This window comes from Berghia stephanieae, chromosome 4 (assembly GCF_034508935.2).
Source record: "Berghia stephanieae isolate SIO BIC M18660-M18661 chromosome 4, UCSD_Bste_1.3, whole genome shotgun sequence".
Lineage (NCBI taxonomy): Eukaryota > Metazoa > Mollusca > Gastropoda > Nudibranchia > Aeolidiidae > Berghia > Berghia stephanieae.
This window is the reverse complement of record NC_088363.1, coordinates 63,342,234-63,362,139: the sequence shown is the minus strand read 5'-3', so window position 1 is coordinate 63,362,139 and position 19,906 is coordinate 63,342,234. Positions and strand designations below refer to the sequence as shown.

The 19,906-nt window shown below is 36.5% G+C and overlaps 1 protein-coding gene across 1 annotated transcript in view; it reads left to right on the top strand.

The window, feature by feature from the left end:
• The window catches only part of LOC144970994 (histone-lysine N-methyltransferase MECOM-like), a 216,603-nt gene that overhangs the window by 47,394 nt on the left and 149,303 nt on the right, over positions 1 to 19,906 (top strand). Inside the window, exon 3 of the mRNA XM_078911271.1 lies at positions 19,379 to 19,906. This exon is cut by the window's right edge and continues 674 nt beyond it. Within this exon, the coding sequence (XP_078767397.1) occupies positions 19,379 to 19,906 (528 nt within the window). The remainder of the gene's footprint in view (positions 1 to 19,378) is intronic.

Sequence of the window (19,906 nt, the reverse complement as noted above, 5' to 3'; positions counted from 1 at the left end):
ATAAAACCCCAACAAAGGAGCGACTTGTACTGTTTTAAAATCAAAATATTTTTTTTTATTGTGCTCAATAATACTTTCGACTCTAATGAGATTAAGGCTAGAACATCAACAACAACAACCCCCCCCCCCCCCCCCCCCCCCCCCAAAAAAAAAAAAAACACCCAAAAAAAAAAAAAAACAACAACAAATAAACAAAACAAAACAAACAAAAAAAAACGTGACAAAATCACGTGTCAGACTCAGGTTTGAGATGAGGGTCATTTTAATCGATCGATATTTGAAGGACGAGTGAAACGCAAGGCGCATCTGAAACCGTGGATATCAGCTATACAAAAGAACAAACTTGTTTAAAAATTATTTATTCATTCATTTATAAACTCAATCAAATGGTAGAATTTTCTGTCACACAGTTGTTCTGTTTTCTACAATTCTTTCTTTATAATTTCTTTAAGAATAGTGGGAATTTTCAAGTTCCTGCCTTTTTTAAATCAAAAAATGGTAACAGCCCCAACCATCACATCAGGGTTGCCAATTTGGCGTTTTGAATGCCAAATACCGGAACTTGATGATTTTAAGCCGTTTAGCCAGGGAAAATCGTGTTTGGCATTGTCGAATTTTATTGGAATCTTATAAAAGTCACTTAATTTTCCTTCAGAGCCATAGAGCCGGCGTTTATCCCGGTTTCTATAGTGTGGAAAGGACAATAGCAATTGCTTGCTACCTTTTGGATAGGACGCTTGTCTAACCCAAAAGTACTTTCGCCAGACCTTACAGGCCCAGCTACCCAATGACTGCTAGGTGGACAGGGGGGGGGGGGGGGGGGGGGGACAGAGAAAATCTCGACTGCACTCGGGATCGGCCCCTTAATTTTACCGATCTATTAAACAAATACTAATTAGAAATTAGAGGAAATATGCTCATTTTCAACTTTAAATGATGAGATAAAATGGAATTTTCATTACTTTATGACCTTTACTTATTGCATTAGGTAATAATATAAAATAAAAATTTTTTACATCGTCGTACATTATAGTAGCTTGACATTTAAACAAAAACCATTTGGCATTTTTCTATGACTTGTTTGGCAATTTTTTACAAAACTGATCTGTCAACCGTACACCACAACCCGGACTACTTTCAAATGTCACGGACAACTGTCACACAGACTCTCCACTTAACCTAGAAAGATTGGAAAGCTGTCAGTGGCGATTTCATTCTGCTCTGGAACCCCGCCGTGCTGGAGTCAGAGCAATCCCAGGCAATTCGGGGCCAATTTCCTGCAGTGGACAGTTCTCGAAGCTTTTGACTCGGACAGTTTAAGGAGTTTTTAATGGGACAACGTCGTGTAGCTTTTTATTTTTAGAAATATTTGGGGCCTTTTTGTGCGGCTATGGGAGTGATCTAATGATATGACACTCGCTTTCGGATCGGAAGGTTCTGGGTAAGATCAGAGCCTCGATCGGCGCATAGTTGAATCCTTGGAAAAGTCTCTTTACTCACATTCTCTCGCCGTACTCAGGGGTAAAATTATGAGTAACTGGCCATTAACAGCGTTGTCTCTGTCTGAAAAAAAAAATTGTACTATCGCCTAACAAAAGTCATGTCTTTTCTATAATATGATACGTGTTGCTCTTAGTTAGGAACCCTTTGTAAAGCGCCTTGAGCACGTTTAGTGGATACTGCACTATATAAAAGCTCAGGTTTTGGTTTTTTTTTTAGTTGGATAGCTAAGCAGAATGCAATATGCAGTCAGTGATGCTTTGATGTACATCTGAATCTCATCATCTCTTTCCACTCATTAGTGCCGCTTGGTAGACATACTATGCCTCTAAAACCAAAGGAGATTTTTATTTAGTCGTTTTGATATTATGATTAGATTAATAGATACATCGGTAGCCGATAACGAATGACATTATCATTCCGGGAGCCTGGGTTCGAGCTCTGCTGTTTTCATCTCATTTTGTTTCCTTGAGCAAGAAACTTAACCCCGATTGGGCAATTTGCCGCGCTATACTACGACTCAGGCCTGAGTTGTCTCGGTCTTCTCAGACCCTAAAGAAAAAAAGTTCCCCATGAGAATGAATAAAGAGACTTGGTGTTATTTTGTTTTATCTTACTTAATTTTATTTAAAGGAGGGCGCGGGGGGGGGGGGAGCGAGTTCGATCACCATCCGCGCTGTGTGACGTTGAGCAAGTCACCTGGCCCTAGCTCACTTTGAGGCGCTGCACTGCGGCTGACGCCTGGGTTATTCCGGTCTTCCCTTGGAATATAGATCCTAAAGACAAATTTCCCCATGGGGACGAATAAAGGAAACTTCAGTTTTATTTATTATTATTATTTATTTTATTTTTTTTGGAATGTTCGTGTGATAATCATGCTGCTACTCCGGAACCTCACAAATTCAACCTTTACAGACAAGGTTGTCGTTCAATAACGAGTCGCGTCGTTTTTTGTGTCTTTGATTTTATTATGAATAGTACTGAACTAAAATGTAATACATAACGTTTCGAGCTCAAAACCCCTTCTTCTGGTAAAAATAAAATCAGGTAAAACGACAATATAGATAGAACGAAGTTGACGTCACACGGGTATTTGTTATTGTTTTTTGCCATCCACATTTATGAGTAATTCTCACTAAACTGTATTAACCAGACTATAAACGTTCAAGGTTATACACAGTGTGTTGGTCCGTTATACTTCCGGATGGCAAAGTTGTGAACTTCTAGACCAAACGCACACTATCTATAATATACTACGTAAAATCCCACATAGGGGAGCAAAGGTCACTGTAGTATGTCCAGTCAAGCTAGCGATGACCACCATCATTGTGTTCCATTTTTGTTTTTAGCCGAAAATGGGTTTGATCTCGAAACGTTTCATGCTTAGTATTTATTCTTTTAAAAAATATGTTATGATAATTTTTGTTCAATACTTTTTATTTTACAGTCCACAGTTTTTAATGGCTTATTATCTCGTAACAGGCGTCATGTTCCGCCCTACATGTTAAGCGTTGCTGTTGGCTAGGGACCCCTTGTAAAGAGCTTTGAGCTCGTTTGCTTAATATTCCCCTGTATACATGCTCAGGTATGAAGTATTTATAGATTACGACAGAGAATATTTTTATATCGTGTTAGATCTAACTCGAATCCCGCCTGTAAAGGGTTTGATTAACAGGTCCAGTGATGATTAAAATGGAGGCTGGTCCGCTGTCACCCAACACCTGACTAATCTGTGGCTTTCATCCCCATTTAATGACCAGTGGCTACCACTGACCACCGACACTAAGCCTTGATATTGACAAGTCTTGTCTTTGGCCCACTTTCTCCTCTGGCAAACTAACCCGTACATTATCGAACTTTATAATACAGTATTTCAGTTAGCTGTTGGATGGAGAGTGGGGAATGTGGATGAAATGGGGGAGAAAGCTATTAGAATAGAGAGAATAGAGAAATTAGAGCAAGAAAGATGGTTAGGTAGATAAATAGATAGATGTTTTGTCAAATATTGTTGTGCACGAATCTTTAGAGTGTTCGGCTATTTAAGGAGCTTGAATTAGTATAGTATTTGCCTACGAAATTGTTTCCAGTTTCATTCACTATAACATCAGGGCATAATCTGAGGATATAGTAAATGAAACTGTGGAAACAATATAATTGTAGGCTAATTAAGAGGAGAAATACTAGAATATATAGGGAGATAGATAGATTGATAGATGAAAAGATTGTGCACGAATCTTTAAAGTGCTCGACTGTTTAAGGATATTGAATTAGTATAGTATTCTAACTTCTTATTTTTCCCTACAATATTCTTTCAAGGGTTTCATTTACTTCATCTTCAATGCAAAGTCCTGTGATATGGTAAATGAGCCTGTGGAAACAATAATATAAATGTTGGCTCAATAAGAGGAGAGAATGCTATAACCGATATATATATATATATATATATATATATATATATATATATATATATATATATATATATATAGAGAGAGAGAGAGAGAGAGAGAGAGAGCTAGATAGATAGATAGATAGATAGATAGATAGATAGATAGATAGATAGATTGGTAGATAGGTAGTTAGATGGTTTCAAGATAATAACATAGTGAGAATAAAGAATTGGGAGCACACTGAGAGAGAGAGAGAGAGAGAGAGAGAGAGAGAGAGAGAGAGAGAGAGAGAGAGAGAGAGAGAGAGAGAGAGAGAGAGAGAAATATAGGAGGGTGGGGTGAGTAATGTTTCACATGCGACAGAGCGGTTGGTGTGAGCTTGGTGATCAAAATTAGATTAATTGTTTACTCGAGTTATCAAATTTGTGATAAAATAAATGGCTCTATGTTTTGTGTAAACGAATCATGTTTCTTACATTCGAAATTGATTTTCTAATCCCACATTAAATTCAAATCCAATTTTCTTCATCTATCATAATGGACAACTGAATGAATGAATGAATGAATGAACACATTATTAATTGTTGGTAAACAAAATGTAAAAGTAATAATTTGAAAAAAGAATAATGATGTATAATATCTTCTTAATAAAATCTGATTTAAAATCAGCAAGCCCTTTAAGCTTTTCACCGACATAAGAATTTTTAAAAAATACTTTGCACATAAATTAAATACTATATATTATACATAAAAATTGACATGTCTCACTGTTTCATTATATATGAATATCAAATATACGTGAGGGAACAGAAGACATATCTTAAGAAGTCGGAGAAGTAAAGCTGCCACCTTTGTCACAAGAGACTCTCAAACCTACTCAAATCTGTCTCCTTTCTGAGGTGCTCTGGCAGATCATTCCTCGAAACTGCAGCGGCATAACCCCAGGGTAAAGTCCGTATCAAATTTGTAGTTAAAAAGAAATAACAGAAGACTCTTTGAGTTTTGAATAAGATGTGATGATACTTTATTCATCTCATAAAAAGGAATTTTGTTTGCAAACGTGTGTATTACACGTTTCTTAATTAAACACAAAGTGGTTTGATTGATAGTCAAAAACATCCCCTTCCATAATCATACTAATAATAAACTTGTACAAACTTGGCTAAGAAAATCTGTTCATTACTTTTTTTGAGGGACAGCTCTCTATTTTATGTATTGGCCACTTAGGGGAAGAATCAAATTTTAATTAAATTTTTATCTAGACCTGATCTAATTGGATTTAATGATATATATTTCCCAGTCATCACAAGCATTGTACGTAAGGACAAAGAGATCTGCCAAGCGGGTGATATGTCTGTTACATACAAAAGTGATATATATATATATATATATATATATATATATATATATATATATATATATATATATAGCCTAATTTATTTATATAGAATGAATAGAATAAGGTCTATTCCCACTTACATCGACATGAAAATGAGACGGGTCATAATTTATTCACAATGGAAAACGTTTACGTTTTAATAATATACTGAGCAACAAAAGTTTCGCAAGTGAGCAACAAAAACAATTGAGCATTATATAGCGCAATATCCACTAAATGTGCTCAAACCGCTTTACAAGGGGTCCCTGGTCAACAGCAACATTTAACATGTAGGACGGGACATGCTGCCTGGTAGGCGATATTACAATTTTTCGGACAAAGACAACGCTGTTAACGGCCAGGTACTCATTTTACACCTGAGTACGGTGAGAGAATGTGAGTAAAGAGCCTTTTCCAAGGACTCAACATTGCGCCGAGCGCGAGGCTCGAACCCAGGACCTTCCCATCCGAAAGCGAGTGTCATACCACAAGACCACATAGCCGCACAAGACATGCAAGTCCGGGCTAATGTGAATGTAATTGTTTTCATTTATTTAAAAAAAGAGACCATTTATTGTGCTTTATATAAATCGATAGTAATAAACAAAAATGATTATAGCAGCTTTAAAAAAGGACAGAATATGAAATGCGGAACGTTTCGGGCTCAAAACCCTTCTTCAGCCAATAACAAGAGCAATAAAAGCATAAATCCATCACTTAAAATCCAGATAGACGGCACAGAACTATTTGGCACGTCCTTTTTTTAAGTAATAGGCTCTTGAGATATAAACAGAAGTGTAAGTGTTTGCTTGGTTACTACGCACTTGTGCTGAATGGAGCGTAACATTAAACTAACTATTTATAATGGTATAGATTTATAGTGCGCCAAACATCCCTTCATCAGGAGGGCTCTGGGCGCATAACATAGATTAAGCCCTAACACAGTACACGAACAACGCTAATTATACACATAATCAAAAAAAAAAATTATAAACAGCAAAAAAAAAAATTTATAAACATTTACATGTAAAAACTAAAAAATAAAAAACTCATTACGTTGTATGCGTCATTATTTTTGTTTTTTTATAAGATCACATTATTGTTCAATAGGCATCGATTACAGCGCGGCATCTGGCATGCATTGAATCCATCAGTTAGGTGTTTGAGTGAGGTCATTCTGTTTTACCACAATGAAGAACAACCTCCTCCAACTGATGGGCTGTCGCTGGTCTAAGGCGAAATGTGCCTTAGCGTTGTCGTATTGGCTATTTGGTCTTTTGGTATGGCACTCGCTTTCTGATCGGAAAGTCCTGGGTTCGAGCCTTGCTCGACGCATAGTTTGGTCCTTAGAAAAGGCTCTTTACTCACATTTTCTCACCGTACTTAGGTGTAATATGAGTACCTAGCCGTAAATAGCATTGTCTCTGTCCGAAAAAAAATGTATTAATCGCCTAACAGGCGTCATGTTTCGTCCTACACGTTAAGTATTGCTGTTGGTCAGGAGCCCCTTGTAAAGCGCTTTGAGCACGTTTAGTGAATAGTGTTCTATATAAAAGCTCAATTTGATTTAATTTAATGATGAGGAAGGCGCTATAAATGGGTATGATCATTGGCTTCAGCACTTGATTGAAGTAGTGTTCAGCAGACATCATTGCCACGGCCAGGGTCAATGTTTCTAAAAATAATCGGACCTAACAGGTGGCGTTGCCCAATTGCAGTCCAGGCGACGACCTCCAGGACGTTTTGGTCATTATACCACTCTCCAGCCCACCTCCAAGTTCAGATGCGATAACCTGCACATCTGGTATAGAGATGCCGTTGTTGCCGGTGCCTGGCTGTTTAGATAAGCCGCACTGCCGGGTGACAGCAGTGGAAGCCTCGCTGTCGGAGACGACAGACGATGCTGAGATTGGCCCTGCAACGTCTTCCCATCGTCATTCTGTCTGTTTCTATAGCAGGAAGGAAGCGGCGTTGACGGTGTTGCAGCAGAATGTGACGATCTTGCTCTGATGAAGTAACTCGTAGTCATCATGTTTATATTGTTGTCATGCGTGCTTCCATTGGCCTAGAAACGTCTCAAGAAGCGGATTATTATCGAAAGAGCAACACCAAAATGATTGACAACGTTTGCGGAGCCGTCCCCAGCTTGTAGGCGCCCGATGGTTCTTTTCCGGTTGATAGATATAAGACGTTTCATCACTTTCCTGAGTGAATGCGAATGAGAAACAAACTAACAAGAATCAACAAACAAACGTTCAAACAAATAAACAGCTCACTCACTTTCTTTTTTAGCCACACAGGAAAAAGTTTCATCACTTTCCTGAGTGAATGCGAATGAGAAACAAACTAACAAGAAACAACAAACAAACGTTCAAACAAATAAACAGCTCACTCACTTTCTTTTTTAGCCACACAGGAAAAAGCAAAGAAGTTATCTATTCGCCGACTCTCGAGAATTCCAAATTATGCGAAGAACATCTTTCATGTACCATAGGTTACTCGCTTAACGGATTTCATTATCAATATCATTTTTAAAGGGTAAGAGAAGAGAGAAAAAAAAAGACTTATTATTTCACTTTATCCCGATCGTCATTTGTTTTTCAAGTTTAAAAAAGGCGGCAACTTCCTACACAGGTAGCATTACACACATAGTCTTAAGAGAAATTGACATTCGAATTATTTACAAAGGTGAATGGTCTTCAATGTGTCCTGATTTGAATCCAGTGGACTATAGGGTTTTTAAAAAATGTATGTCCAACATGGTTTATATGGCTCATACAAAGTATACAGAGCAAAAAAGAGTCAATTCAAAATGCATGGGAGTAAATAAATATTTAAGACATTAGAAAATTAATTGGATCATGAAAAAAGGCTACGCATAGTCAAACAGCAAACTGGGGGACTCGACAGATCACATCAGAATTTGAAAATCATGTTCCAATTTTTCGATGTGGCAAAAACCAAAACAAAAACAGTCGGTGTGTTTGTTTAAACAATATTGTATCAAAAATGTTTCAGTAATATTGTTATCTTGAAAAAATGTGTATATTTCAATAAATGGGGGTTTTTGGGCGATAAAATTTCAGATTTGCATCACAATTTATAATATTAAGACTAATGGCTTCTAAACTTTTCCGGGATTTTTTTTTATTCTCGCAACCGATAATATATTCTTTGAGTGTAACATTTGAATAGTAATCGACTTGGGATGGATATGCAAATCAGGACAATCTTACTGTCCCTACGTGAGAAAAAAATGACGTTGTGAATTTCTTTTATTACATTTTCTTCCAACACAACACCAGAGTAACGCAGGAGGTCTCAACGGAGACAAATGTGACGAAGAATAGGATGTTTAAAAATCAAAGCATTGCTAAGAAATATGAACACTTTATTATCGTCCATTATGCCGTACTCTGACAATACACATTAATAAAATTTGGATCAGAAAACTCGTCTTTAGCAACTTACCTGCCGTACTATAAAAAGACAAGTATGCGGCTATGAGGTCTTGTGGTACGACACTCGCTTTCGGATCGGGAATGTCCAGGGTTCGAGCCTCGCTCCGCTCTTAGTTGAGTCCTTGGAAAAGGCTCTTTGCTCATATTCTCTCACCGTACTCCGGTGTAAAATGAGTTCCTGGCCAGCGTTGTTGTCTCTGTCGGAGAAAAATTACAATATCGCCTAACAGCGTCATGTCTCATTCTTCATGTTTCGTGTGGCTGATGGTCAGGGATCCTTTGCAAAGTACTTTGAGCACGTTTAGTGGATTTTGCGATATATAAAAGCTCGATTTTTTTTTGGTTTTTTTTTTGCTTGTTTGATGTTTTTTTTTTAATTAAATTTTTTTAAACCAAAAAACCCATCTTCAAATATTATCTTCAGATTTCTGACCCTCATCTTGGCAAAAACTCTCAAAATTCGAACCCCCCCCCCCCCCCCCCCCCCCCCCCCCCCGAGTTAGGCAGTTAACTGGCAAAATCCCAGGTTTTCGAGTTTTTGCCAAGATGAAGTTCATTTAATTTGAATCGATCGATTTTTTAAGGTCCAGTTTTCAGGCCAATGTTATTATAATGTGTTTTTTCAGAGAACATCGGTAATATAATGATTAATTACCGTTATAATTTTATGGTTAAATAATGATATATTAATCGCGCGTTGTCGTCGCAGACTTTATTAAAATCTCATTAAAGCACGTCATAACAATACAGCTTGACACAGATGCAAACAATGTATGTCTTATAAAGTCAGAATCAGGGGCTGTTGGTGTTGTGATGGACTGCGTTTCCTCACCAGTTCTATAATCCTTCACCATCTCAGATTTCAATTTCAATACAATCTTTGTTAATCGAACACGTAAATTAACGTCCATGACGACCCTTCTTTGACGTAAGCGAGTGTGTTAGATTTGTTATCATAAATCCCCAGTTTGTTATCAGGCAAATAAACCATTGTGTTATATAAGACGTTGTCTTGGACTGAATATGAAATATGCTTTCGATTGTAATAGGATAACTGTCACGTGCAACAAGCACTTGCATGTCGTTTTCGCTTCATTGGGTTTTCTCACCAATCCGCGAAATTAGATATCTAAAAAAATTCATTTAATATTTATATTTCAACACAAAGACTACATACAATTGGCATACGTCACATTTTTAGGTGATTTAATTTGAAAAACAAATCAAAGTCTATGAGGTAATAATTGCAACGAGCGTGCGATCGGATAAGGAAATAGATTTTTCAGAAATTTTTTATTGCTTATGTAAAATTTGGTACAAAGATGTCGCACGTTGAAGTTGGAATCATTGTAAACCCTCACCCCCCCCCCCCCCTCCAAATCCCCCATACACTCACATGCATGCATAGACAAAGGGGTGGGAGTGTGTGTGTGTGTGTGTGTGTGTGTGTGTGTGTGACAGAGAGAGAGAGAGAGAGAAAGAAAGAGAGAGAGAGGGAGAGGAAGAGAGAGCGAGAGAGAGAGATAGATAGATAGATAGATAGAGATAGATAGATAGATAGATAGAGAGAGAGAGAGAGAGAGAGAGAGAGAGAGAGAGAGAGAGAGAGAGAAATGTTGGAGGATAGGAGTTATGTGGTAGATTTGATGCACTGTATTCATTGCCTATTTAGAGTACTTTATTACAATTTCTGACTTGATCTTATGATAAATCGAATACCCGGAAGTTAGTCTTGGTATCCCGGAAGAAACATCTGTGACGAGAAAGCACGTGTGACTTCTACTGCTGCTGCTACTACGTTTTACACTTCTTGGATGACTAGAACACAATAGTCCAACAGTGTATTTCAACAATAAATTTTTAAAGTGAATTGAATGAAATTTTGATTAATTCATTGTTTGAAAAGAAAATCAAACTTCCTGGTTGGGAAAGAAACACCATTGAAATTTTGAAATGGTGTGAGAAAGAATTTCGATCAATTTTCACAGAGAACTCTCGTCGTAGGCGAGACAAAATGATTCCATTGGCCATTAGTGATACTACTAACTCGGGTGGTTCCGATAGCTCAGTTGGTAGAGCACTAGGCTCGAAGGACCCGGATCGATCTTTGGTGAAATCAAGATATTTTTTTTCTCACTCCCCTGTCCACTAGCAGTTTTTGACAAGTTGGAGGTAATTTGAATCGATGGCTAAAATGCCTGATCCACAAATCGCCACCACAATCGGGTTGATTCTAATTCCTGAGAATTGAATTCAAAGTAAACAATAATGCAAATATTGCGGCTAGAGCTCGAAGACATTAAAAAAAAATAATATTGAACTGGGAAGGAAGCGGCTATTTGGTCTAGTGGTATGACACTCGCTTTCTGATCGGAAGGTCCTGAGTTAGAGCCTCGCTCGGCGCATAGTTGAGTCCTTAGAAAAGGCTCTTTACTCATATTCTCTCACCGTACTCAGGTGCAAAATGAGTACCTGGCCGCTAACAAGTTGTCTCTGTACGAAATAATTATAATATCGCCCAACAGGCGTCATGTCCCGTCCTACATGTTAAGTGTTGCTGTTTGGCCAGGGACCCCTTGTAAAGCGCTTTGAGCACGTTTAGTGGATATTGCTCTATATAAAAGCTCAATTTTTTTTTTATTTCATTAACGAAGACAGATAATGAGGACGTTTCGGATTACCATAATTTTGTCAACAAACTACAATGAATGAAATCATTTCATAATTTCATAATGACTCACCGTTTCATGCTTTATTGACAGCAATGAAATGAAATGATTCTAAAGTAACAAAACTAAAGTCTTACATTTCTGATTCTTTTAATTTCTAAGTTTCAATTACTTTTATGTTTTTGGGACATAATCTGGCACACCAGACATAATGGCGTTTAAACACGGTGGGTCACATATAGTGAAGAAAAATGTTTTCTGGTTAAAATATCTTTAAAAAGTCCGGTGGTCTAGAATAAAGATGAGTCGCTTATGCTGCGTTTTGATTGGCCGAACATGCATTAAGAAAATTCAATAAATAAATAAATAAATAAATAAATAAATAAATAAATGATTGAAAATTGATTTTTTTAAACTCACAAAAAATCAAAAAAACAAAAAACAAAAACAAAAAAAACAAAACAAAACAAACAAAAAAAAACAACAAAAAAAAAAAAAAACAATGTTACAAACGTATACTTATTTGCAGGTCTGATAACCCAAATCATTATGGGCTCATTGTTGTAATGGGTTTTTTTTTTAATGGCGCAAATTATTGTCCTTTACAACAATGTTAAACTATGCCCAAAATTGCGCCGGGATATCAGACCTCCAAATAATATGCTCACGTCGAATGCTACACATCTAGTCTATGTGCACATATTATTTGCATGTCTGATAACCGAACGCAATTATAGGCTTGATTTAACATTGTTGTAATGGACAATATATTTTTCGTCGGTTTAAGAGTCTATCAGAATATTATAATATTTTCATTATAGCAATGAACCCATAACAGATTGGGTTATCAGTTCTGCAGGTAAATGCAAGCTGTACATACTACATAGATAAAGTAATAAAGATTAAATGCCCAAAGCACAAGAAGCAATGTGTCGATGTATTTGTAATTAGGTGGGTAGGTGAGAAGATGTGTGTGATTGCTAATCACGATGGAATAGTAATGAGGCATCGACTTTGAATTAAATGAAAATAATAAAAGATCATATCTGACGCACTCACGTGTCAAGTTACAGAGATAAACAATGAAAATTTAAAAGCACTTTGTTGAAACATAAGGCAAAAACCAGTCGCTTAATTTTACCTTAGTTCAGATTTCTTTGTTTATACATCAATTGTATTTTTGAGTTCTATCTCTAAAAATAGACCCATTTCTTTTTCAGAGCCTCAAGAACAAAAAAAAAGCTATAAGCTAATTTAATATAAAGATGGAGATAGGAAGAGAGATAGATAGATAGATAAATAGATTGTAAAGATAGATAGATAGAAAGAAAAAAGGATAGATAGATAGATAGATAGATAGATAGATAGATAGATAGATAGATAGATAGATAGATATTGAATCGTGTTGGATACAAATATGGTAAGAATAGTGCTCGACATGTAGCAATTGAGCGAATTTATATTTTAATATTTACCACAATGTTGGAGTCAGTCTACATCGATGTTTCAGGCCTTTTTCAGCCATCGTCAGGACTGTGTGTTACATGAGTTTGGTTTGTTGTGTGTTGTCGCTTGTTGACGTGGTTCCGTAGGTTTGTAGTTGATTAATAAGTACTTCCGGCGATATGGACAAGTATTGTACATCTCATTTTTCGCCTTGAGTGCGGCTTCATGAGGGTGTTTGATTATTGTATATTTCTCTTCCAGGCATAAGCGATATTGTTTTGATGTTGGTGTGACCCTGTTGCTTTATATCTAATAGATAGATAGATAGATAAATAGATAGATAGATAGATAGATAGATAGATAGATAGATAGATAGATAGATAGATAGATAGATAGATAGATAGATAGATAGATAGATAGAAACAAGTAAAATTTAAAAGCACATTGCTGAAACATAAGGGAAAGACCAGTCGCTTAATTTTAGCCTAGTTTAGAGTAATCTAAATATCTAATATAATATTATATATATATATATATATTTTATATATATATATATATATATATATATATATATATATATATATATATATATAGAGAGAGAGAGAGAGACAGATATATATATATATATATATATATATATATATACATATATATATATATATATATATATATGTACATATATATATATATATATATATATATATATATATATATATATATATATATATATAGATGGACAAATAGATAGAGATGAAGAGAGAGAGAGAGAGAGAGAGAGAGAGAGAGGGAGAGAGAGAGAGAGAGAGGTAGAGAGAGAAAGTGAGAGTGGGGGAGAGGGATAGGTAAACATAGATGGAGATAGGTAGAGAAAGAAAGACAGAAAGAGAGAAAGAGAGAGAGAGAGAGAGAGAGAGAGAGAGAGAGAGAGGGGGGGGGGGGGGGAGTGGAATATTTCATTTGACCAAGATAAAACATCCAATTCTATCAGAAGAGGGACGTGAAACCAGGCATCTCATTCTGGCACTTCCACTAGTGCCTGTCACCTAAGATGACCGCTGGTCAACTGATGAATAAGGGCATTTTCTAGATCAGTGAACCCCCTTACGCCTTGACCAAAACACAGAACACTGTTTCCATTTGTAATATCAGTTCTCTATCCTTAAGCACTTCCATTAACACAAAAACGAATGATATGATCATTGGAAAAATTCCTGGATTAGAGTTAATGAATTTTGTAATACATTCGTTATCCTTCGTGCCGTTGTTGTTGTTATTTTAATTCTTATTGTTGTTGTTATTGTTATTGATGAGTATCACGACGACAATGATGATGAGATGATGATGATAATGATGATGACGATGACGATGATGATGATGATGATGATGATGATGATGATGATGATGATGATGATGATGATGATGATATTGAGGATGATATTGATGATGATGATGATGATGATGATAACTTAAATTTTATTATTTGTATAAAATTTGAAAATTCAGATTCGCTTCTGGCGATTAAATAGATATTATGTTAAAAATAGTCAAATATTTCTAAATGTTGTTCTCGATATTATGTAATATGGTAGAGTTCATAATATAGTTTTCCAATGCTCACAATTTCCTATAATTTTATTTATTAGAAATTAGGTTTATTACCTGATTCAATAGGAAACACGACATGTCAGTGCCAAAGTGCTTTTTTTTATCGCGCAATATCCACTAAACGTGCTCAGAGCGCTATACAAGGGTCTCTGACCAACAGCAACACGTAACATGTAGAACAAGACATGTCGGCTGTTAGGCGATATTACAAATTTTTTCCGACATAGACAACGCTGTTAACGGCCAGGTACTCATTTTACACCTGAGCACGGTGAGAGAATGTGAGTAAAGAGTCTTTTCCAATGACTCAACGATGCTCGAACCCAGAACCTTCCAATCCGAAAGTTAGTGCCATACCACAAGACCACATAGCCACATAGTCTTTTCCTTGTTCTGTGTCGTCTTTCAGAGCCACAAGGCCCATGGAGCCGAAGTTTATCCCGGTTTCTATAGCGTTAAACGGTCAATGATAATTGTTTGCAATCATTTGTATAGGACTCTATCGCACAGTACTTTCCGTCAGATCTAACAGACCCATCCAACAAATCACTGCTGTGTGTGTGTGTGTGTGTGTGTGTGTGTGTGTGTGTGAGAGAGAGATAGAGTAAGAGAAGAGGAGTAAGAGAGACATAGGAGAGAGAGAGACAGACAAACAGAGAAAGAGAGAGACAGAGAGACAAAGAGAGACAGAGAGAGAGAGAGAGAGAGAGAGAGAGAGAGGAATAGGCAAACATACAGGGAAAGAGGGAGTAATGTGAGAGAGAGAAAGAGATAGATAGATAGATAGATAGACAGATAGATAGAGAGAGATAGATAGATAGAGAGAGAGAGAGAGAGAGAGAGAGAGAGAGAGAGAGAGAGAGAGAGAGAGAGAGAGAAAATGGGGGGGGGGGGGGTGAGGTCAAGAAAAAAATCTCAATTTCTTCGTACATGTATGGATTACTCTGCTGGGATCAACGTATCCATCAATTCTTCCCATCTTAATTTTTTTCCAAATGTATCCCTAACCCGAGAGGGTTGCAGACCCTGGACTCTTAATCTAAACCAAATACTCTTTGTGTTAAGGACCGTCTTTTCTCTTTCTTTTCTTTTTTTTTTTTTCTTCTTCTTCTGTCTTTCTTTCTTTTTTTTTTTCTTTTTTATTATCTTCCGGTTATATGACCTAAAATTGTCAAAACGCTTTTACTCTCCTACTAATCTTAAAGCCAATTCTTTCCTTAATAAATTTTAGAATTCCATTATCATTTTTGTTTATCAAATCGATTTTAGAATGCATAATCACAATTTCATTCCTTAACCCAGCATCATCTTTTCTTTCGTCACTTCTTTAGTATTCGAATCCGTTTCTTCGTCGATTACTCCACCATCTTTTGCTTTCACAAGATCCTTCAAGCCCTGTCCACCCGTCTGCGTGTGTCAATCACTCAGAAATTCTCTGCTCAATCATGAACACCGATCACGTAGTTTTTGGTGACCTCTGACCTCACGAGGACAAACCGGTATTTTGTTGTTATAATCTGCCTTGATCGATATGCCTGAGCACAGAACTGTTGATGGATATTTCAAGGGAGAAAATCCTTTACTAAGCACATGAATAGATGTATTCTATTAGCATTTTGAGTTTCAGATTTAAACTACGTACATAATATTATGCCTCCTTACATTTTTAGCCAATACCATAGTGGGAATTCACTGGCATTTGGACCTGAAGGTCGTAGATTCGAATCACTTGCTTCACTGTGATCAGGGCCTAACCTTTAATATAAGTTCTTGTTCTCTCTAAGACTTGTAATGTAAACTAAATTTATTGAAAGGGAGACTGGATGAGAAGAAGAAGAAGAAGAAGAAGAAGAAGGGAGGAGGAAGAGGAGGAGGAGGAGAAGGAGGAGAAGAAGAAGAAGAAGAAGAAGAAGAAGAAGAAGAAGAAGAAGAAGAAGAAGAAGAAGAAGAAGAAGAAGAAGAAGAAGAAGAAGAAGGGATGAGGAAGAGGAGGAGGAGGAGGAGGAGAAGAAGAAGAAGAAGAAGAAGAAGAAGAAGAAGAAGAAGAAGAAGAAGAAGAAGAAGAAGAAGAAGAAGAAGAAGAAGAATGTTTACGTTAACTTGGAACAAAGACCCTATATATCTCCGATCAGATCAGCTAGTTAATCCACTAAAATCTCAGTCATGCTAGAAATCAGGGTGTCATATGGAACCCTCTTGACAACAAGAGGCGTCGGTCACGTGGAAGGCCTTGCACGATGACGACGTGATGGTTGGACATGAGATGTGAAATCTATCACTCACGAACACCCAAGACCGTTGAACATACGACGTTTGTTTGGACGTGAGCAATAATTTGAATCGGCCCTATCGGCTTCTTATATCAAAATATCATTGTAAAAAGATTGATTGTCAAAAAAGAATGCGTTTAGGGCAATTGATGTGCGCGTTCATAATATTATTGTTTTTATACAAACGTTATCAAGATTAATACAATTCTATTTCATGGTTTGTAGCACAATCATGTGATGGTGGTGGTGATACATAAGAATGCTAATAACGATGATGATAATAATCATGTATAAGGCATTGATATTACATCATCCTTGTCAGCCATTTAGAAGATAAGATAAGATAAGATAAAAATGTTTTCCTATTTAAAATAAGATCAAAACTAATTGTATGACAACAGAAACTCTTGGATAAGTCAAGTGTCTGTATATGCATTAAACCAAAAAAAAAAAAAATAATAAAGAAAGAAAAATAAAGATTTTACATAGCGCAATATCCGCTAAATGTGCTCAAAACGCTTTACAAAGGCTCCTTGACCAACAGCAACACGAAACATGTAGAACGAGACATGACGCTTGTTAGGCGATATTACCATTTTTCCGACATAGACAATGCTGTTGATGGCCAGGGACTCATTTTTCACCTCAATACGGGAATGTGATTAAAGAGCCTTTTCAAAGGACTCAACTATGCGCCGAGCGAGACTCGAATCCAGGACCTTCCGATCCGAAAGCGAGTATCATACTATTGGACGAGAAGAAATTAGGGCATTAGGGCATCAGGGCATCTTTGCACAGAGGTTCTCACCGTAACAAAACAGAAATTGTGAACATCTAATTCGTAATCATCTAGATACATGAATATAAACATCTGATGGTATGCGATATTTCGTTTCAAAACCGATAAATGTTTCTTCTACAAACTACACCAAACACACGCACAAACACATACACTAACACACATGCTCACACAAAGATAAAAACTCATTCAAATAAAACAGTATTAGTAAGTTCCAGTGTGGCTATAAAAGTGTAGTTTATTAGTAGGTTGTTAGGCACGGTGGCAGATGTCGGGGTGGATGGTTAGGGTTGTATGTATCGTTTAGTAATTAAGACCACCACCACCTTGTCAAAAAGTCTCAAACATGAGACTTCTTTTGAGAAAGGGAGTAAGAGAGAGAGAGAGTGGGAGAGAGGGGGATAGATAGATAGATATATAGATAGATAGATAGATAGATAGAAAGAGAGAGAGAGAGAGAGAGAGAGAGAGAAAGAGAGAGAGAGAGAGAGAGAGAGAGAGAGAGAGAGAGAGAGAGAGAGAGAGAGAGAGAGAGAGAGTAAATTCGGGAAGTGTTTTTTAAAAATACTGCCCTGTAAAACAGGAGACGATAAGATAAGATAAGATTCTGATAATATTTATTGACTCTGTATGGAAATTACAATGTCGTTAGTATAATTTTTAATGTTTCTTCTGCTAAAATAGAGAAAATTAAAAAAACATATATCAATTTTTTTAATGGATAAAGATGAATATATTAGTAAATAAATAAATGACTGAATGAATGAATATATAAATAAAATAAAATAAGATAAAATAAAATAAAATAAAATAGAAAATAAACAAATAAATAAATAAATGAATAAATGATTGAGTGAATAAATAATAAATGAATAATTAAATGATAAATGAATAAATAAAAGCTCACGTTTTCAAATAGTATCGTTAAAGGGGTCACGAAAGGGGATAGGCACGTCCCATCATCTTTTTGCGAAGAATACAAAATCATACACAGCTCATCGCCAAAAAATGGAACAGATGGGACACCTTTTTCACCTCTAACCCCTGCACCACTCTGTCTTTCTCACTTTCATTTTCTCGAGTACCTCCACACGACTGGACAGTGTTTATATCCTTAGTTTTTTATACAGAATAAAGAGGAATCTTTCCCCCCAGCCTGTCATTGTTCTGAAGGAACGTGTTGTATGTCATTGTATTGTAAATCGTAGAAAATACAGAAATAGATGCGCAGAAAAATAGCATGACACAAAGACAGGGGGGAAAGGCTTGAGGGGGGGGGGGGGGGGGGGACGGACCAGGAAGGAGTGACGCGCTAAGTGTAAAAAACTGGGAGCAAAAACTCCCATAACATCGTGAATTTCTTTCTCTTACTTTATTTTTTTTTTTTTTTTTGTCAGCCAATCACTGGACCACAAGGGAATAAAATATGTGTTTCTAAAATGTACGCGAGTATTAATAAGTTTTACAAATACTGGTCAGCCTTCTAAAATTGAAGAAATGAGTCCAATCGTTTTAAAACTGTAGTATGTACATATATGTATATAGGGATGAATCTGGTGTTGAAAATTGAATTTTAGCCGGTGATTTATCGTACTCTGGAAAGACACGTATTTTTTAAACAATTGGCCAGTCAACTTGTCCTTCAAATATCGATCGATTTAAATTACCCTCATCTTGACTAAAACTCTCAAAAATAGGACCTCGCGAGGATTTGATTTCGTCAAGACAATTTTTAAAATTGCTTTAGGTTTCCAATTTTGCTATTTTTTAAAGCAACAAAGTTTATTTGTAACAATCATTTTGATATGAGAATTTTCCAAGTAATCCTATTTTTGATTTATGGTGATAAATTCTATTTTTCAGGAACCAGTAACAGCGACGAACAAGTCAAGAATAGTATGACGGTGAATTCTTCGTTGTCTTCAGATAGCACTGATAAGATTTTTGACAAAGGAAACGAGAAGAATGCAGTGGGAGTCCTATCGAATAAATCCGATGTACACAAAGATAAAACATTGAACCTCATTTCGTCAATGACATCGGCCTCGCCTGATACAAGTAAAGCAAAATCTTTGCCAATGTCATCAGCAGCGCTCCTTAGAGAGTGGTCAATGCCAAGTTCCGAGTTCATACCAAAAACTGTATACACGGCGGCAGCGTCCCTTTTCCAAACTCACGTCACAACCGATAACCCTCAAATAAAAAAGAATGAAAAACTGAACAATATACTTCAGAACAACAGTTCTAACTTCAAGACAGTGAATAGTAATGGCTCAAGTAGTAGCAACATAAATACGAATGGTGCTTCATTCTTGGAAGAAATTTTCCGAAAACGCAATGGGGTCCAAAGCTCAAACAATGATCTAGTCCCGTCCCTTCCAAACCGCAAAG